This window comes from Oncorhynchus mykiss, chromosome 4 (assembly GCF_013265735.2).
Source record: "Oncorhynchus mykiss isolate Arlee chromosome 4, USDA_OmykA_1.1, whole genome shotgun sequence".
Classification (NCBI taxonomy): Eukaryota; Metazoa; Chordata; class Actinopteri; order Salmoniformes; family Salmonidae; genus Oncorhynchus; species Oncorhynchus mykiss.
In genome coordinates this window covers 16,985,177-17,006,851 of record NC_048568.1, presented here as the reverse complement: position 1 = coordinate 17,006,851, position 21,675 = coordinate 16,985,177, and the positions used below count along the sequence as shown (strand labels likewise).

Below are 21,675 nucleotides of genomic sequence, written 5' to 3'. Positions count from 1 at the left end.
GGTTGCACGTAGTCTGCGGTTGAGGCCGGTTGGAAGTATTGACAAATTCTCTAAAAGGCAGCTTATGGTATAGAAATTAACTTTAAATTATCTTGCAACTGCTCTGTTGGACATTCCTGCTGTCATCATGCCAATTGCACACTCCCTCAAAACTTGAGACATCCGTGGCCTTGTATTGTGTGGCCTTTTATTGTCCCAAGCACAAGGTGCACCTGTGTAATGATCATGCTGTTTAATCAGCTTCTTGATATGCCGCACCTGTCAGGTGGATGGATTATCTTGGCAAAGGAGAAATGCTCACTAACAGGGATGTAAAAAATGTGTGCCCAAAATTGGAGAGAAATAAGCTTTTTCTGGGATCTTTTATTTCAGCTCATGAAATGCCTCAGACCGATTCCTCTTTAGGTTTTTCCTAGCCACTGTGCTTCTACAGCTGCATTGCTTGACCCTTCTGGTCATCTATGAACGTTTGAACATCTTGGCCATGTACTGTTGTAATCTCCATTCGGCACAGCCCCTCAAAGCCTGGTTCCTCTCTAGGTTTCTTCCTAGGTTTCTGCCTTTCTAGGGAGTTTTTCCAAGCCACTTTGTGACATCGGCTAACGTAAAAAGGGCTTTATGAATACATTTGATTGATTGATTGGTGGTTTTAGGCTGGGTTTCTGTATAAACACTGTGACGACTGCAGATGTAAAAAGGGCATTATAAATACATTTGATTGATTGATTTGTGGTTTTAGGCTGGGTTTCTGTATAAACACTGTGACGACTGCAGATGTAAAAAGGGCGTTATAAATACATTTGATTGATTGATTTGTGGTTTTAGGCTGGGTTTCTGTATAAACACTGTGACGACTGCAGATGTAAAAAGGGCATTATAAATACATTTGATTGATTGATTGGTGGTTTTAGGCTGGGTTTCTGTATAAACACTGTGACGACTGCAGATGTAAAAAGGGCATTATAAATACATTTGATTGATTGATTGATTTGTGGTTTTAGGCTGGGTTTCTGTATAAACACTGTGACGACTGCAGATGTAAAAAGGGCATTATAAATACATTTGATTGATTGATTGATTTGTGGTTTTAGGCTGGGTTTCTGTAAACACTGACGACTGCAGATGTAAAAAGGGCGTTATAAATACATTTGATTGATTGATTTGTGGTTTTAGGCTGGGTTTCTGTATAAACACTGTGACGACTGCAGATGTAAAAAGGGCATTATAAATACATTTGATTGATTGATTGATTTGTGGTTTTAGGCTGGGTTTCTGTATAAACACTGTGACGACTGCAGATGTAAAAAGGGCGTTATAAATACATTTGATTGATTGATTTGTGGTTTTAGGCTGGGTTTCTGTAAACACTGACGACTGCAGATGTAAAAAGGGCGTTATAAATACATTTGATTGATTGATTTGTGGTTTTAGGCTGGGTTTCTGTATAAACACTGTGACGACTGCAGATGTAAAAAGGGCATTATAAATACATTTGATTGATTGATTGATTTGTGGTTTTAGGCTGGGTTTCTGTATAAACACTGTGACGACTGCAGATGTAAAAAGGGCGTTATAAATACATTTGATTGATTGATTTGTGGTTTTAGGCTGGGTTTCTGTATAAACACTGTGACGACTGCAGATGTAAAAAGGGCATTATAAATACATTTGATTGATTGATTGGTGGTTTTAGGCTGGGTTTCTGTATAAACACTGTGACGACTGCAGATGTAAAAAGGGCGTTATAAATACATTTGATTGATTGATTGATTTGTGGTTTTAGGCTGGGTTTCTGTATAAACACTGTGACGACTGCAGATGTAAAAAGGGCATTATAAATACATTTGATTGATTGATTGATTTGTGGTTTTAGGCTGGGTTTCTGTAAACACTGACGACTGCAGATGTAAAAAGGGCGTTATAAATACATTTGATTGATTGATTGATTGGTGGTTTTAGGCTGGGTTTCTGTATAAACACTGTGACGACTGCAGATGTAAAAAGGGCATTATAAATACATTTGATTGATTGATTGATTTGTGGTTTTAGGCTGGGTTTCTGTAAACACTGACGACTGCAGATGTAAAAAGGGCGTTATAAATACATTTGATTGATTGATTTGTGGTTTTAGGCTGGGTTTCTGTATAAACACTGTGACGACTGCAGATGTAAAAAGGGCATTATAAATACATTTGATTGATTGATTGATTTGTGGTTTTAGGCTGGGTTTCTGTAAACACTGACGACTGCAGATGTAAAAAGGGCATTATAAATACATTTGATTGATTGATTGGTGGTTTTAGGCTGGGTTTCTGTATAAACACTGTGACGACTGCAGATGTAAAAAGGGCATTATAAATACATTTGCTTGATTGATTGATTTGTGGTTTTAGGCTGGGTTTCTGTATAAACACTGTGACGACTGCAGATGTAAAAAGGGCGTTATAAATACATTTGATTGATTGATTTGTGGTTTTAGGCTGGGTTTCTGTATAAACACTGTGACGACTGCAGATGTGAAAAGGGCGTTATAAATACATTTGATTGATTGATTTGTGGTTTTAGGCTGGGTTTCTGTATAAACACTGTGACGACTGCAGATGTGAAAAGGGCGTTATAAATACATTTGATTGATTAACGACGCATACAACTACATGCAATAAGCATGTCTGAAGGTCAACACAAAGCAAGCAGAGTTGAAAGAGGAGCAACACATCAAACAATGTTTTGATGCTCTTCTGCCACCTAGTGGAGAACAGCTATACATACAGCTTCACTTGGAAGTGGTTTGGTATCCTCTCTCTTACAGCGCTGATAAAACATAGTGGTGAGAGCCCTGTACAGCCTCTGATTATCAGACACATTTGACCCATTGGAGGACTAATATCATTGATGTCAAGATTACATTTAAGAATGAAAACACCAAAAAGGCTATCTATTAAAAGATTGTTTTATTCACAATAGAAGTGTAACAAATATAGTTTATGAAAATTTTTGCTGCTCATTAACATCATTTCATCCATAAGTTCGTAAGATTTATATAAATGTAGAATGGAATATTTACATTTTAATATGAAAGAAACATAAACAAACATAACAATTTCCCACAAAATTAAAATAACATTAACCCAAATAACCTATGTGCAATGGAATGATTATCAGCAATATTGTACAGTTTACATTTCTGAGGTTGTTTCACGAAACCATTAACAAGAGATTCACAAATAAAAGGCATTGTAATGCGAGAGATCGTCAACACAATATTCAACCACAAAGTCAATTGGAAATGAACAGCACGTCTTCTAGTCTGCATACTGAAAGAAAGAGGAAAATAAATGTGTCATGTTTTCATTTTACAGCGACTTTACCGTTTTTCTGTATTCCTACGAGTCATCCCTTCTGCTCCCAAAAGCTGCAACAGTCGGGAGACACTTAGAGACAATTTATGCTTGATCTGACAACGTGGTCTGAGGCGCCATATGGATGGTGTGACGCAATTGCAGCGCCTCTGGAGGCACTCAGAGGCCAAATTGAGCTCCGTACCGCATCCCTGTGAGCCTCTCGAATTTTGTAACAATGCGGAAGGCTCTGTATAGCTCCGCATTGACATGATTGGTTGACGGTAGGGGAAGGCGGGAGGTCCAGAATAAACACAAACTCACTTCCTTGACAACAGCTCTGCACTGCTCTGCAAAGCTCACAAAGTATGAACGCCCTGACTTCTGCAGAGGCTGTATCACTGTAAATGCTGCACGGCCAATGCAGATATCGGATTGAATATGCAGCGCCTTTTAGGCTCTCAGAGACGGTGAATGCAGCAATGTCATATCTACAGTGTATAGTGAGTGATACTCTCTTCCCTGGAGCCTGAATGGCTGCCATAATTAACTAGGTGGAGGGGAATCTCAATGTATATGGACATTAATATTGCTTCCTCCAGTAAGGTAAACAGGGATTACTTTGACTTTGTCTTTTTAAAGAACAGTAGAGAAAGCCGAGGTTGCCCTGCTGGCGTTTCAATAGGAGGCCTGGAAGAGTGTAGCTCCAGCAGGTGGCGGATATCAGTGAGGCTTCTTAAACCTCTGCTCTATTTTCTAGGGTCAGAATATGACTTCAAAAAAAGACGAAGGCCTCTTGATCGTACCCCATCTATTTCCCAATAAGATGTATGGGGAGACATTTTAGGAACATCAGCGCCCCCTGTCTGTGAAAGTACACCGCAGAAGAACAGAACTGTTTGACTACGGTTTCCTACAAACACACTCCTCTCTCTAACGTCCATGTCTGAGTGTCCATAAACTTCCATGGTCATGAGTGTGTGTAGTGTGAATGTCTATGTGTCCCGTATGTGACCATTTCAATCTATTGGTCCTCTTTTCTCTAAACAGTATTCAGCATGTTTACATGTTCATATGCGAGTGGATTTCATCCAGTGTAGTGAACAGAGAACCTTACTTGCATCTTCTCATTGCATATCAACACAACTAAACAACTCCTCTTGTGCTTCCTCTTATTCTCCTGAACGGACTAACAGCTTCTTCTGATGGGTACCACGACACATTCCTTCAGCATTTTGTGCTTTCCAGAAGAAAGGAATCAACAAACTAATCAACAAATTAAGAACAACGAAGGCAAAATAATCTTAAACATCACATTTGATGGTACATTCATTCATACGATGCATTTGTTCCATATGATTGACTACCAAGCTCTTGGTCCGACTCTGCCCTGGTCTCCCCCAACTCCCAAATAATCCACAACACAGTGCCCTCGATCTCCACAGTGCCACCTAGGGGCCTGATCCCAAACCTTCCTTCCAATGTACTACGGAATAAATTATCAGCATAGCAACTATTTTACGTCACATGGGATTCATTGTCTTAACCACCTCTAATAAAGAAAAAACAAAAACACACAGCAACTTTGTCAATTTAAGAACAAAGGAACATGTTGATGGGGGTGGGGAAATGAAGTGAGCTCTGACAAACTGACTAGGCTGAATGAATTGATGACATGTTGATAGAAGGGATGAACTCTACTTTCCCAACACGTTCCATATTTCAGGAAGAAGGGACCAAGCTAAACGGTAAATGTGTCCACTTCATTAACTGAGAGGTTGTCCTCACCGCAGGTCTTTTCCCTGTGACTTCATCCCCTTTATAAACCTACTGCGACCTGCTACACTCAAATGACTGGAGGACTGGACTGTTGTAGTACTGGTTGTCCAAAACTAGATGGCAGTGTGGTAAAGGTGATAAAACCTTCAGCCAATGCCACCTGGACCGTCTGCTAACTACCAGACTACCTGTATAAATAAAAGCCTTGCAATTTGCCTGAACTGCTTATTCGATAGACTATTTCAGACGGAAAGGCACTATTTTGACTGTATTTCAGCTATAGAGCAGGTGAGAATCAAGCTCTGGGTCTTTAACAGAAATACACCTAAATGGTCCATTGTTTAAGTGCGACTAAAATCATATTTACGATAAGAACAACCCAAATCCGATAATATGTTGATTGACATAAAATCTGTTTTCAGTCACACCCACAACCACATACCCAAAATACATGGAAAGAAAGAAAATGATAAAGCTGTATTCAAATCAGTATGGCTTTTTTTGAGTGATGGTGAATCTTACAGCGTAGTAGTGTCCTGTTCTCCTCATAGAGGAGGGTAAATCTTACAGCCTCTACAGCACTGGGAGGGGAGGGCAGCATGCAGACTGATTGTTATCTCTACACGATGACAAGACAAGCACTCATGGACGAGGTGGTTCTGAGTGGTGGTTCCCAGTCCCCAGTAGAGGGCAGTCTGGGTCAGGAGAGGCAGGCAGCCCGGTCCGGTTCCATCTGGTTTGATCATGGACTCAAAAACAGGAGTGAGTCCAGTCTACCAGGGGAGTGACCTGTCTGGGTGAGCTCCACCCACAGTGGGGGAGGAGTAAAATAGACAGCCCCGCCCACTGCTCAGAGAGGGAGGGGATAGAGGAGTTCCGAGATGGGTGGAGTCAGGTCAGGGGGTGGTCCACTCTATTCCAGCTGGTTGGGCTTGTCTGTGTCCGTCATCTCCTTCTTGATGACAGGGAGGGGGTGGGCCTCTGTGTTGAACACCCAGTGCTCGAAAGGAAGATGGTCGTCATCAGAGAACAGCAGGAACAGATATCTGAGGGAAGGAGAGCGAGACTCAGTTTAGTTCAAACACTAATTTCTGATCAACACGAGGCCTTAAGAGAACCCAGATATTTACGTCAACAACCTCCACTCCTAGTTGATGTCCATGAGTGCATCAGTCTGCGAGAACGTCCACTAGATGTCTGAGAGTGTCAGAGAGGACAGTGGAACGGTCTCACAAATCCCAAAACCAACTACGGGAACAAACAGTTCAGCAACTCTCCCATGCCAATATTTTCCCTGCCAAGCTTGGTGTGAGCCAAGCAAACAATGTAGAATGATAAATAAATTAAAACGACAAGACTCGAAACAATTTATGTTTCCTGCCGCCTGCCAAAAGCTATTGGGCTCGGCGTGAAGTCGCAAATCCAAAAAGTTGAGCCCAGCAGCAGCGGTTGGAGTGCAGGAGGGCCTATACCCTAAAAGTCCTTAATCAGGTGCAGATGTGACACTCGTTAAAATTTACAGACTATAAAATGGACAGGGATTGGATGACGCCACGCCCGCCCTGCATAGCCACGGTAACCTTGTGGGCACCACTCCATTTCCAGAGTGAGGAGAAGCAGAGTAGTCTGAGCGATTAGTGCTTTTTTGAGATCTGTTCGGTTTCATTATTAAAAATGTGGGTTGAATGTTGTAACACAGAATTAAAACAGATTAGAAAAATCCCATGATGGTGATGACAGCCGATTACTATTCACGTTAATGAAATATTTCTGATGTTGTGTATCTTACATGTGTTTTATTTGGTGGCTGTTTTCATTCCAAGTCATCATCTCATCTCTATAGAGCTGCTGCCTGTGCCGTCTGACAAAGTCACCATTTTAGTAGTTCTTCAATGTAAATAAGGCATACTTTTATGACTGCTGAATATCAACTATCAAATCACTTAGATCATGTATGTTCAGGTAGAGATACCGCGAAGCAACAGCTGCTCTCGATATCACCTCGTGACTGCGCATTCTTGTGCCTCTTCCGTAGATGCGCAATGGATTATGGCCATTGTAGTTCATTATCACGCTTTATGCGCTAAACTATGTAGAATACAGGCCAATATTCTAATTAGTTTAGCGCATAAACTATGTAGAAACTACAACAGTCACGCCCTGGCCATAGAGGCTTGTATTCTCTACTTTGGTTAGGCCAGGGTGTGAATAGGGTGGGAATTCTAGTTTCTTTTTTTCTATGTTTTCTATTTCTTTGTTTCTTGCCAAGTGTGGTTCCCAATCAGAGGCAGCTGTTTATCGTTGTCTCTGATTGGGGATCACATATAAGTTGTCATTCTCCCTTTGGTGATTGTGGGATCTTGTTTTTTGTTAGCTCTGTGAAGCCTGCAGAACGTGATGTTCGTTATTCTTCTTCTTCTTATTCTATTCTTCTTCTGAGTAAACAAAGAATCATGAACACTTACCCCGCTGCACCTTGGTCTCCTTCCGACGACAAACGTTACAGAAGATCCCACCACAAACGGACCAAGCAGCGTGGTCAGGAGGACTGGACATGGGAGGACATCCTGGACGGCAAAAGATCCTGGACATGGGAGGAGCTCCTGGCCAGAAGGAATCGCCTCCCATGGGAACAGGTGGAAGCAGCGAGGGAGTCACGGCAACGAAGCAAGCACGAGAGGCAGCCCCCAAAAAGTTTTTGGGGGGGGCACACGGGGAGATTGGCGGAGTCAGGTTGTAGACCTGAGCCAACTCCCCGTGCTTACCGTGGGGAGAGAATGACTGGTCAAGCACCGTGTTATCCGGTTCTGCGCAGCCACAGCCCAGTGCGCTCTGTGCAAGCTCCCCGCAGTGGCCGTGCTAGAGTGGGCATTCAGCCAGGACGGACTGTGCCGGCTCAGCGTTCCTGACCTCCAGCGCGTCCCAGGTTATCCTGCGCCAGCTCTACGCACGGTGTCCCCGGTTCGCCAGCAAAGCCCAGTGCGGCCTGTTTCAGCTCCCCGCACTTGCAGGGCTAAGAGGTGTATCCAGCCAGGATGAGTTATGCCAGCTCTGCGCTTAAGACCTCCGGTGCGCCTCCACGTGTTGTGGCAGCTCCACTCACTAGGCTGCCAGTACATCTCCTCAGTCGGTGAGACCTGTTCCGGCTCCACGTTCGGAGCCTCCAGTGATGATCCATGGCACGGAGCCTCCAGTGATGATCCATGGCCCGGAGCCTCCAGTGATGATCCATGGCCCGGAGCCTCCAGTGATGATCCATGGCCCGGAGCCTCCAGTGAAGATACATGGCACGGAGCCTCCAGTGAAGATACATGGCACGGAGCCTCCAGTGAAGATACATGGCACGGAGCCTCCAGTGAAGATACATGGCACGGCGCCTCCAGTGAAGATACATGGCACGGAGCCTCCAGTGAAGATACATGGCACGGAGCCTCCAGTGAAGATACATGGCACGGAGCCTCCAGTGAAGATACATGGCACGGAGCCTCCAGTGAAGATACATGGCACGGAGCCTCCAGTGAAGATACATGGCACGGAGCCTCCAGTGAAATACATGGCACGGAGCCTCCAGTGATGATCCATGGCACGGAGCCTCCAGTGATGATCCATGGCACGGAGCCTCCAGTGATGATCCATGGCACGGAGCCTCCAGTGATGATCCATGGCACGGAGCCTCCAGTGATGATACATGGCACGGAGCCTCCAGTGATGATACAAGGCACGGAGCCTCCAGTGATGATACAAGGCACAAAGCTTCCAGCGACAGTCCCCGGTCCGGAGCCTGCAGCGACGGTCCCCTGTCCGGAGCCTGCAGCGACAGTCCCCGGTCCGGAGCCTACAGCGACAGTCCCCGGTCCGGAGCCTGCAGCGACAGTCCCCGGTCCGGAGCCTGCAGCGACAGTCCCCGGTCCGGAGCCTACAGCGACGGTCCCCGGTCCGGAGCCTACAGCGACGGTCCCCGGTCCGGAGCCTACAGCGACGGTCCCCGGTCCGGAGCCTACAGCGACGGTCCCCTGTCCGGAGCCTACAGCGACGGTCCCCAGTCCGGAGCCTCCGGTGGTCTGGTTTCTCCGGCGATGATCTGCGGCCCGGTTCCTACAGTGAAGGTCCATGCACCAGGGCCGCCATCAAAGCAAAGGGATCTGCGGGCGGAGGGGGATCTACGTCCCGCACCGGAGCCGCCGCCGTGAAGAGATGCCCACCCGGACCCTCCCCTTTAGAGTCAGGTTTTGCGGCCGGAGTCCGCACCTTTTTTTTGGGGGGGGGGGGGGGGGGGGGGGGGTGTACTGTCACACCCTGGCCATAGAGGCTTGTATTCTCTATTTTGGTTAGGCCAGGGTGTGAATAGGGTGGGAATTCTAGTTTCTTTATTTATATGTTTTCTATTTCTTTGTTTCTTGCCAAGTGTGGTTCCCAATCAGAGGCAGCTGTTTATCGTTGTCTCTGATTGGGGATCACATATATCATTCCCTTTGGTGTTTGTGTGATCTTGTTTTTTGTTAGCTCTGTGAAGCCTGCAGAACGTGACGTTCGTTATTATTTTCTTGTGTTTGTTTGGTGTTCTGAGTAATTAAAGAATCATGAACACTTACCACGCTGCACCTTAGTCTCCTTCCGACGACAAACGTTACAACAACTCCCTACTACATCGCATAGTTCAGGCTGGATCTGATTGATCTCTAGAGAAACTGTGCAATTTGCGTATTGAGCTCACGGGAAAAAAAATAAACTTGAATTCAAATAATTAACTGACATCAGTCATCAGTTGTTTAAAAAAAGAACAAAAATAATAAAAACAAAAATGTAGTACTTCAGTCACTAATGACACACTGCTGGTCAACAGTCAAATTCCCCTCGCACCAGCCCTCAGTGTTCTCAGAACCCAAAGCCTAATATTTCACTACACTAGGAATATGTAGTAAGACACAACTAACTCATTAAGTCATAGCAGCACAGCATCCTTCTTTATTTTTATTTTGTTGTTGTTGTATTTTACCCCCTTTTTCGCCCCAATTTCGATCTTGTCTCATCGCTACAACTCCCCAACGGGCTTGGGAGGTGAAGGTCGAGTCATGCGTCCTCCAATACATGACCCGCAAAACCGCGCTTCTTAACACCCGCCCGCTTAACCCGGAAGCCGGCCGCACCAATATGTTGGAGGAAACACAGTTCACCTTACGACCGGATGTCAGCCTGCAGGCGCCCGGCCCGCCACAAGGAGTCGCTAGTGTGACAAGCCAAGTAAAGCAAACAGCCAGACATACAGCTTTACATTTAGTCATTACTGCTAATTTGACCTCACGCAAAGGCAGGAGAACCCTGGCCAGGAGGCTGAGAGAGAGATGGAGAGAGGGAGAATAACGATGTAGAGAAGGAGGAGAGCGATGGAGAGAAGGAGGAGAGCGATGGAGAGAAGGAGGAGAGCGATGGAGAGAAGGAGGAGAGCGATGGAGAAAAGGAGGAGAGCGATGGAGAAAAGGAGGAGAGCGATGGAGAAAAGCGATGGAGAGAGGGAGGAAAGCGATGGAGAGAGGGAGGAAAGCAATGGAGAGAGGGAGGAAAGCGATGGAGAGAGGGAGGAAAGCGATGGAGAGAGGGAGGAAAGCGATGGAGAGAGGGAGGAAAGCGATGGAGAGAGGGAGGAAAGCGATGGAGAGAGGGAGGAAAGCGATGGAGAGAGGGAGGAAAGCGATGGAGAGAGGGAGGAAAGCGATGGAGAGAGGGAGGAAAGCGATGGAGAGAGGGAGGAAAGCAATGGAGAGAGGGAGGAAAGCAATGGAGAGAGGGAGGAAAGCAATGGAGAGAGGGAGGAAAGCAATGGAGAGAGGGAGGAAAGCAATGGAGAGAGGGAGGAAAGCGATGGAGAGAGGGAGGAAAGCGATGGAGAGAGGGAGGAAAGCGATGGAGAGAGGTAGGAAAGCGATGGAGAGAGGTAGGAAAGCGATGGAGAGAGGTAGGAAAGCGATGGAGAGAGGGAGGAAAGCGATGGAGAGAGGGAGGAAAGCGATGGAGAGAGGGAGGAAAGCGATGGAGAGAGGGAGGAAAGCGATGGAGAGAGGGAGGAAAGCGATGGAGAGATGGAGGAAAGCGATGGAGAGATGGAGGAAAGCGATGGAGAGATGGAGGAAAGCGATGGAGAGAGGGAGGAGAGAAAGGGGATTCAGGAAGAAAGAGGGCAAGACAGAAAGAGGTAAAGAGAGGGAGAAAGTAGGAAGAAAGGGAGAGCCAGAGCCTAAAAGATGGATTTTGCAAGCATTAGTAAACGAGTCATTTGGGGAGTCCTGGCATTTGGAGAGACCCTATTCGCAAAATTGCAGCACTTTCCAACACCATTAAATGAAATGCTAGAGAAGTTTAACAGCTCTATTAGGTGGCAGGACTCACACAGCATTTCATATAAGCATCAGTCAGAGGCAGATTAGCCCAGGTGTTTGGGGGTTTGGGCAAAAAAAGGAAAAATAACACCAAAATCAAAGTTCCACAGAGTTGTTTACTGCACAGAAGGAGGGAAACGGGCACGTATTTGTTACTGTTGCTGCTGTGGTTGTTAACTGTTACAGCAAGACGTCCTCACTTACCTCTCTTGGATCCTTTCTCTCCCAACCTTGAACCTGTATTTTTTTCCTGTCTCCCCCAGGTCTCTACCGCTTTCCAGCTTTCTCGCTCTTCATCTTCCTACCTCTTTCCATTTCCTTCTCTCCCTCTCTCCTGCGTGCAGCTTGGTGTTATCTGTCAGTCATGGTGACGTGGCTGTCCTTACAGCCCCTAGCCCCAGAGCAGAGCAGTGTGGGGACACAGAGCAGGGACAAAGAGCCTGTGACCTCTTTATAAGGTCACACCAGAGTGCTTTGACAAGGCTCCCACAAGAGGAGAGCAAAACAACACCACTGATACGCCATAGAAACCATAGGGGGGGGGGGGGGGGGGGGGGTGAAATCTCTCTCAGACCAGGATTAGACTGGACAATAGACAGAGAGACCCATCTATACGCCGGTAAGATATATGTTACAATGAGCCTATCTCACTGGACCCACATTATATGGTCTGTCTAACCCAGGCATTGCGCTATTATCAATAGTGAACGAGAGAGAGAGATTTTCAGAGAGCGAGAGAGGGTATAAGGGCTCAGTAAAAGCAGTCTGCCTCCTCTTATCGGTCTCTGTGTGCGACTGCTGCTATCAATCTTGGAGAAGACTGCTGAGGTCCCTGTAGTACACTGCACACTGTGCTAGCAGAAGCCTGCCTGTCTGAGCCGGCCGTGACAAGACAATACACACAGGACGTCAGTTGTTTCTCCTCAGAGGCCAGCAGGCACAGCACAGACAGAGGTGAAGTGAGTGCTCAATGGGGGAAAGACATTCTACTTCTGCTCTGTCTTGAAGTGTTCAAACAAACTGAATGTCAGGAAGCTGTCAGAGAACACAAAACACAGAGACGTGTCTGTTTTTTAGGGTGTGATGAAATACTAGAGCAGGTTTTTGGTGTCATGAAACAAAATGTAGGTGTGACTCTCTTTACCAGGAAAACCTTGCCTGGATATAGACAATGTTCCTCTATATGGCCTTATAATCTCGGTTAACCCAGAACTAAAGTCTCACGTAAATAATCAGCTGCTCGATCAAGTTTTGGATCCATACGTGTTAAAGGGCAACTCCACCACTTTTTCAACCAAATTTGAATTATCTCCAGCACAATACTAGTGTCAACATATGTGAAAACGGTGCACTTAAGTTTTGTTGAAAAATATATCAAGTTAAAAAAAAGTTAGAAATGCCTCCTAGAACAAGTGAACTTTCAGGTGCCTTAATAACAAACTTGTATGTCATTTGTAAATACGAATATAATTGTTCAATTACGAGCCTAGTTGGTTTAGCCACGGACAAAGACTGGGACCTTCCCGCTAGCCATGATTGGCTGAGATAATGGGTGGGCTGGACATGCCTAGAAATGAGTTTGGATTGGTCTGCCATGTAGCACACTTCTATAACATGAGCTACTCAATATGTTTAGTTAATCTTTTTTTAAACAGAGCTTTTTAACAATATCACGAAGAACTGCAAAAGTGTTGCTAATGCTCTACACTTTCTGGAGGACCGAGTTTTGAAATAAGTGGAATGCCCGGTTGAAGCAGAGTATGATAGCTAAGGAGATGGAGAAAATTCTAGCGTTTGATTGCAAATATGCGGAGGGAGTCAAAAAGAGAACACACAGAAGGCTGTTGTATAAAACACCTGTCTCCGGATTTCATCTTCAAACTAAGGGAAACCATGGCATCTGTGACAGAGGGAGAAGCTACATTTCACATATTATACGTTTCAAATTTTGTCAGAAAGTTGTTTTCATTGCAAGTTAAAGTGTACTGTTAGCTAGCTAGCTAACGTTAGCTGGCTGGCTCGCTAGCCAAAGTTGCGTGTTTGATTTGTGTAGTAATATTATTCGAATCTCAGAGCCATTAGCATTACTAGTTATAGCCCAATATTATCGAACTAGCTAACATTGAACCTAGTTGGTTAGCTTTAGCTACAGATTCATGCAGGGTAGTAACGTTATGTAAACCAGCCTTTAGTCTTGAAATCTTTGGTTGTTAAGTACACTATTGTATTCACTCTGTTTAGCACATTGCCTCACATGTGAATCCTTAAAGAGATGGGTGGGGCTAAGGCTTAAGAGGGTGTGAACAATGCTTAATGGGTGTAGACAAAGAAAAGCTCTCCAGTAGTTCAAGGGCCATTTTCTCAAAAGTGGGGTTACAAGTTTATCAACTTTCAAAGCAGAATTACTTTCCCTTAGTTCCTCAACTGTTGTGTATGATATACAATTTTCTAGCTCTATCTACTTTAAAAAAAAAAGTATCTACTTTTATCCAATGTAAAAAACACAATTAAAAATGTTAATATATAAGACCGAATCGAGCTGGTCGGTGAAATATGTAGACACTGGTTTGGTGTTGGAGATGAATATGAGGTTGAAAAGTGGAAATATTGCCCATTAAGAGAGGAGATGAAGAGATGCTAAAACGAGGTGCGGAACTAGAATGAGGAGTTCTAACCTCTTAGCAAGTTACCCTCCCCTTCAAAAAAACGAAAGATGCGAACACCTGCGAAATCATGATTTGTCCAAATTGTCAAACACCTGAACAACTGCTTCTCTTTATCCACTGCATCCCATTTTGTCCCAACAGATTCCACGGTACCAGTTATGTTTAGGTAGATCTGTCCAGGAGAGAATAATGGCCTTATAGGGAGGACAATTACTTCTAAACGTATGTGTCCATTATATTGTCAAACAAATCCAATACTATAATTATTCAAGGAACGGTTCTGGGGGGAGGACGTATGATGACAAGGATGCAAAAAAAAAACAGATTGATTTTCTGACAAGATCGATTTTTATTCCTCTCTAATGGCAAGGCCAAAATGTCAATGCTATGTCTCCAGATGGCTCTTAGCAGAGTAAGTTGACAGTGTGTGTGTGTGTGTGTGTGTTAGCGCCTTACTTGAGTGTCTCTGCCAGGTAGAAGCTCTGCTGGACGTCGTCATGGTTGGGGCTGGAGGAGTAGACGTCTCTCACTCCACTGTAGCCTCCCTCCACACGACAGTGCTTCTCCAGAGCCTGAGAGACAGAAGGAAAGAGAGAGAGAAAAAGAGAGAGAACAGAAAATAGAGAGGGAGAAAAATGAGAGAACGGAGGGTGAAAAAGTGTTGAGTTGACTCTGTTTCTTATGGCAGGGTGTTGTAGAGGTATGCACGGTGGTGTTAGCTTGTTGTTGAACCAGCATATTTCCCTTCAGTGTGGCTGCTCTGCCTGCAGGTGGGGGGGAAGAGGAGAGGAGGCTGCATTAGGCAATATGACTCAGGGAGAAAATGGAGCTGAGGAGGATGGAGCTGGGGCTGCAGTGTTTACACATCCACCCTGGCTGAATGAGGGCTGAGGGCAGGAGGAGGAGTTATCTGCAGACCGGCAGAGAGGCAGGCAGGCTCCAGATCAAATTTATGGCTAACACAAGGCCCATCAGAGGTAATCTCATGTCATTAGTGGATACAACAGCATGGCTCTGGGATCTGAGCAATCAGCATTCAACATTACCACTGTTCTGATCTGTTGCGGCATAGCAATGAGAGAGAGAGAGGAGTGTATGGAGGAAGGAAGAGTCTCAAAGGTTTTAAAGACTACTGTACTCAGAACTAGCGGTGCGTAGACCTGAATGAATCTACACATCACAATGAACAGGGGTCTGTTGGCGTACAGAGCCCTTTTCACTTTTTGGGCTCCCGAGTGGGGCAGCGGTCTAAGGCACTGCACCTCAGTGCTAGAGGCGTCACTACAGACCCTGGTTTGATTCCAGGCTGTATCACAACCGGCCGTGATTGGGAGTCCCATAGGGTGGCGCACAATTGGCCCAGCGTCATCCGGGTTAGGGTAGGCCGTTATTGTAAAAACAAATTTGTTCTTAACCTTTTTGGGATAGGGGGCAGCATTTTCACTTTTGGATGAATAGCGTGCCCAGAGTGAACTGCCTCCTACTCTGTCCCAGATGCTAATATATGCATATTATTATTAGTATTGGATAGAAAACACTGAAGTTTCTAAAACTGTTTGAATGATGTCTGAGTATAACAGAACTAATATGGCAGGCGAAAACCTGAGAAAAATCCAACCCGGAAGTGGGAAATCTGAGGTTTGTAGTTTTTCAACTCAGCCCCCATTGAAGATACAGGGTGATATTCATTATGTTTCACTTCCCAAGGCTTCCACTAGATGTCAACAGTATTTAGAACCTGTTTTGAGGATTCTACTCTAAAGGAGGCGCTCATTGAGTGAGTGGTCTGGCAGAGTGCCACAGCCTCGGTCTGGCGCGCTCACTTGAAAGGTAGCTACATTCCACTTCATTTGTACAGACAAAGGAATTGTCCGGTTGGAACATTAATGAAGTTTTATGTTAAAAACATCCTAAAGATTGATGCCATACTTAGGTTGGCATGTTTCTACGGGCTGTAATGGAACTTTTTGAACTTTTTGTCTGACGTTCGGCGTGACCTGAACGCGCTTTTGGATTTGTTTACCAAACGCCCTAACAAAAGAAGATATTTGGACATAACTGATGGACATTATTGAACAAATCAAACATTTATGGTGGAACTGGGATTCCTGTGAGTGCATTCTGATGAAGATCAAAGGTAAGTGAATATTTAAAATGCTATTTTTGAGTAATGTTGACTACAAAATATATCTATGTATCTATCTATGTATCTTTATGGCTGCTTTGTTTTCTAAAGGCTGTACTCAGATTATTGCATGGTTTGCTTTCTCCGTAAAGTAAAAAAAAAAAAATCTGACACAGCGGTTGCATTAAGGAGAAGTTTATCTAAAGTTCCATGTATAATAGTCATATCTTGAGGGCCTCCCGGGTGGCGCAGTGGTCTAGGGCACTGCATCGCAGTGCTCGCTGTGCCACCAGAGACTCTGGGTTCGCGCCAAGGCTCTGTCGCAGCCGGCCGCGACCAGGAGGTCCATGGTGTGACGCACAATTGGCCTAGCGTCGTCCGGGTTAGGGAGGGTTTGGCCGTAAGGGATATCCTTGTCTCATCGCGCACCAGTGTGAGTGTGGTGGGCTGGCCTCAGTGCGCTAACCAGGTCGCCAGGTGCACGGTGTTTCCTCTGACACATTGGTGCGGCTGGCTTCCGGGTTGGATGCGTGCTGTGTTAAGAAGCAGTGCGGCTTGGTTGGGTTGTGTTTCGGAGGACGCATGGCTTTCGACCTTCGTCTCTCCCGAGCCCGTACGGGAGTTGGAGCAACGAGACAAGATAGTAACTACTAACAATTGGATACCACGAAATTGGGGAGAAAAGGGGGTAAAAATAAAATTTAAAAAATAATAATAATAGTATATTGGTACCTCTTTATCAATGTTTAGAGTATTTCTGTAAATTGATGTGGCTCTCTCTAGAACGTAACGCGCCAATGTAAACTCAGATTTTTTTATATAAATATGAACTTTATCAAACAATACATGTATTGTGTAACATGTGATGTGTGATAAAGATCATCAAAGGTTAGTGATTCATTTTCTCTATTTCTGCTTTTTGTGACTCCTCTCTTTGGGTGGAAAAAATGGCTGTGTTTTTCTGTGGCTTGGTGGTGACCTAACATAATCGTTTGTGGTGCTGTAAATCCTTTTTGAAATCAGACACTGTGGCTGGATTAACAAGAATTGCATCTATAAAATGGTGTAAAATACTTGTATGCTTGAGGAATTTTAATTATGAGATTTTTGTTGTGTTGAATTTGGCGCCCTGCACTTTCACTGGCTGTTGCGAGGGTCCTAGACAGGTTAACTGACTTGTCTAGTTAAATAAAGGTCAAATTAAAAATGTTAAATTCACTGTCAAAGTTCTAAGAGGAAGAGTCTCTTCTCAGTGGAGGCTAGGAGGGGACAGGATGAAAACAAACATGACAGATAGGACTGTGGTGGGATAATTCTGAAGGATGATAGTTCTCACCTGCACAGCCTCCCAGCCCCACTCTCTGTACTTGGGGTCGTGGGTGAACCTCCACATGTACATGTAGGTCTCGATGACCTCAGGCCTCAGGATGAAGTACTTCTCGTTCTGCCGTGTGGCGATGGCCTCCACGCCACCGTCAAACCTGAACCCCTCTGGGCCCAACTTCAGGGCTGGAAGAGGGGGAAGCAAGGAAGACAACAACATGGTGAAAAACTCCAACCAGATCTAGGAGAAGGTGATGAGCAAAACAAAAATATATAAAAAAAATAAACTGAAGATTTTAACCTGGCTGGCACTACGCTCTACTTACCCAGCAGCCCCTCTGGCCTCAGAGAGAAAACAGGCTCAACGCTCATTAATCTTTCATTTCACACTGGCTTGCTCTAAAGAGGGGTGTGTGGGGTGTGTGTGTGTGTGAGAGAAAGAGTGAGTGTGAGCTGTGGTTGAGTCCTACACCTCCTTTTGTCTGGGCTTCAGAACTAATATCACCTCACCTGGGAGGAAGAGTTTCTTAGCCTCCCCTGCTGTAGAGGGAGAGGAAGAGTTTCTTAGCCTACCCCTGCTGTAGAGGGAGAGGAAGAGTTTCTTAGCCTACCCCTGCTGTAGAGGGAGAGGAAGAGTTTCTTAGCCTACCCCTGCTGTAGAGGGAGACAGGGACACTGGTGTGCCCCAGATGAGGGGGTCAGTCAGACTCACTGGTGCGGGCGTAGGACTCGTGGCAGGTGCGGGCGATCTCTGCGGCCTGCTCCATCTGGTGACCCGTCTTGTCCTCGGGAGCTCCGTCGGCCCCCAGGGCGATCATGCCCCCGGCGAAGCACGTCAGGTGACCCATCTTGTGCTCCAGCAGGCCGCCCTTCCACTCGGCGATGTACGTCAGTCCACCGCTGGACTTCCTCATCAGACTGGTCTCGATGGCCTGGAGGACAATGACAAGAACGGCATACAGGTGAGCCGTCTATCCAACCCCAGTCCCAGACCGGGGCCCTTCCCACTACAAATGGAGTGGAACATGAATAAATACCACCCAAACAGCATTGTTAACCTTGATAAAACGGATGTTGTTTGAAAACCAGGGGTCCCAGCTGGTGGCCAGTATTATGTATTTGCTTGTGTGGCGTGAACACAGAACGCTGCTCCTATTTGTCCCTGGCTTTTACTGTAGACGGGAGGGGCCACTTTATCCCGAGACATTCTGGAATGGCGGGCTGCGTTTCATCCACGGCGAGACACGACACCAGGAGGATCACAAATGATTCAAAACGACGGCCTGTATCTCCCGCTAGCCACACAGCAGGTGTCCAATACAGTAAGATCACAACTGACAGACAACACACGGTTATTACACGGCCATTACCGATGAGAGAAATCCTGCCTTTTAACACATGGAATAAATATGTGCAGCGAGTCGACGGCAGCTTCAAACGCTATACTATCTCAGGTGCATCCTCTGATGCGCCTCGTTGTTCAGCGCTTCATTTGGCACATTTATTTTCATATTCATTGAGTTTGCTTTTCTCCTGCCGAGGGAAAACCCAAGAAAATGTAATATTGCAAATCTCCCGAAAGCAATTACGTTTTTAAAAGATAATTCAGATCTGTGCTTTTGTAGTGTGTGACCCATCACGTAAATGGGGCCGTCTATATGCGGGTGGGCATTGCCTGGCGTGTTCCGCCACAGAAAATCAGCCGATTAATATTCTCCTAAACTGGTTATTTCATTTCCTTTGGTCTCTTTAAAAGGCAGCCTATATCCTGTTTAGCAACAGCCCAGCCTTTTCCTGCTGAGAAGAAATAAAAAAATCTCAGGCCATTTCCTTCAATCTCAGCCTCCGACTACTAGTGCTTCGAGAACACACAGACCTGGACAGAGGCAGGCAGCGGCACATCTTGTTCAGCACTGGCTGCTTCGTTTCTCATGGGGGGGATAGAGAGCATATAGGCTGGGCCGGCGCTGAGGCGAGGATGCCAAGGAGCCATTAATAAGTGAACAGAGTCTGTTCCTAACCAGCTGCCTTTCAGGCTGTCTGACCCAAATGGAGGATGGCTTGGCGTGGCAATAGGGACCCTCTCGCTGTGGGTGACCTGCTTGTGGTGTCTCGCCCAGGTGGATGGCAGACAAGCGGGTTGGTAGGTAGGCAGTTGTGGTGGGGAAACAAGGCTGGCTGGGAGTGGAATGGAGGGAGGGTAATATCCTGGAGCAGTCTGGGTCCTTGTGGACCTCCGTACAGAGAACAACATTATTATCTCCAACAGGACAGGAGGCTTGGCTCTAATGAAACAGAGAATTTGGCTAGCAGCATTCAGAGCACATCTCACCAGACAGAGCTCTGAGACTGGTTGACCCCCATCCACTGAAAGCTTCCTCCAACCCCACTTACTCACTCCTCCAGCTTCTGTGGAGTGCGGTTAGTACTTCACACTCAGAGATAACCCCTGCCTGGCGTAGCACGTCTTGCTTTCACATAGCAACCCACACAACTGGTACTGATTTCCGACTCGGACTGTTCAGTCATTTAAGAACTCCAACTGTTGTTATCGCGTTGACAAAAGAAGCTTTCAATGGAGGTCAAAAGAGCCTTATGAAAAGGTTTAGTCAGCGCTTCGGAATGCACGGGTACTGTAGCCATTAAATCTCAGTAGGAGAGAAGAAAGGATGAGGAGAGGAGACGAGAGTAGGAGAAGAGGAGCAGAGGGGAGTGGGGTGGGGAGGATGGGATGGGAGTGGGGGAGAGGAGAGGAAAGGACGGGAGAGAAGAGAGGAGAGGTGTGTAGGCTAGGTAAGGTGTCTTGAGGGTTTACCTGCAGAGCGTCATAGTAGAGCTTCTTGCCCTCCTCGTCCGTCTTGTCTGACATCAGCCAAGCCTTGAGCAGGTACTCATAGAAGCTGTCTCCCAGGCCACCCACTGACACGTGATCTACAGGACAGAGACAACACGAAAGATTTGAGCGTCATGCTGGAGCCAGGCTTAATTTACCTATCTCATCTTGCCAGCAGCAGCCCTCCCTCCTCAGTGGCCTGCCTCACCTCAGGATGATGAATGGCGCAATGATGGCGGCCATCTCAGCACCCGAGGCTGTTTACACAGGAAGATGGCCCCTTAATACCTGCTCAGCCTCCGAACCTCAGTGACAAAGGGACGTGTCTGGCATAGGCCTGGCCAAGGGGACGGGGACACCTTTTCAAACAGAGCCCAACAAAGCTACAGGAGTAATGGGATTAGTCTCCTTTGATGGCTGATGTATGGAAGATGTCTGCAAGGGGGAGATTGGCATTCTGATGAGTTTATCAGGTCCCCCCCCGGCACGTCCCCGGTCACTGTGTCAGTACCGACTGAGCTGTGCAGGGAGACACAGCGATACCACAGCCGGGTATAAAAGAGAGACAGTCCCTGTGACAGTCAGTGAGGTGTAGGGCTGTGCCGGGTGATGTGCTCTCCTGTCCACTTCACTCTCTGTGAGGAATGAGTCTCCAGGGTCTGGGAGAGAGCCTCAGTCAAGCCAAGCCGCTGTTCATCATAGTGATTGTCATGCCCCCTCATACATATGTATATGTCATTAACAGCCAAAGCCTTGTTTGGGGGATATAGATTAGACGTCAGCAGTAATAAAAGGGACAGAGCTCCAGGAAGAGTTTGTAGTGAAGTGTGGCCTTGCCCTCATAAGGACTGTATTTCCTTGCTGACTGGGGTCAATGCCACAGAGGTTAACAGCAGGTCAGAGAGGGAACACAAGGTCAAGGATCTGATCATGGCTCTGATTGACAAGGGACAGGGACAAATTAAACTGCCTGCGAACTCAGGACTCAGACATCACACTGTCTTGCAGCCCTGCAGTCTGATTGGACTGGAGATCTGGCATGGCAAGACAAGCAATGACATGGCAAGACAAGCAATGACATGGCAAGACAAGCAATGACATGGCAAGGCAAGCAGGCTACAAAATTCTATGTTAGATGTATTTTTATACTAGACCTAATAGGCTTTCCGTGGAGAGAAGCAGGTTTGGTCTTGCTAATTGCTGAATGCCTACAGCGTAGAAAATGCACACCGGGGAA

At 46.1% G+C, this 21,675-nt stretch overlaps 1 protein-coding gene across 2 annotated transcripts in view; it reads right to left on the bottom strand.

The window, feature by feature from the left end:
* Positions 1 to 2,932: 2,932 nt before the first annotated feature.
* Positions 2,933 to 21,675, bottom strand: part of LOC110522207 (mannosyl-oligosaccharide 1,2-alpha-mannosidase IA) — a 163,494-nt gene continuing 144,751 nt past the window's right edge. For both annotated transcript variants that reach the window (XM_021600408.2, XM_036975779.1), the window contains exons 8-12: positions 20,421 to 20,536; positions 18,318 to 18,537; positions 17,619 to 17,791; positions 14,614 to 14,729; positions 2,933 to 6,163 (exon numbers count right to left, since the gene is read on the bottom strand). In XM_021600408.2, coding sequence (XP_021456083.2) covers positions 6,031 to 6,163; positions 14,614 to 14,729; positions 17,619 to 17,791; positions 18,318 to 18,537; positions 20,421 to 20,536 — 758 coding nt within the window. In that variant the 3' untranslated portion in view covers positions 2,933 to 6,030. The remainder of the gene's footprint in view (positions 6,164 to 14,613; positions 14,730 to 17,618; positions 17,792 to 18,317; positions 18,538 to 20,420; positions 20,537 to 21,675) is intronic.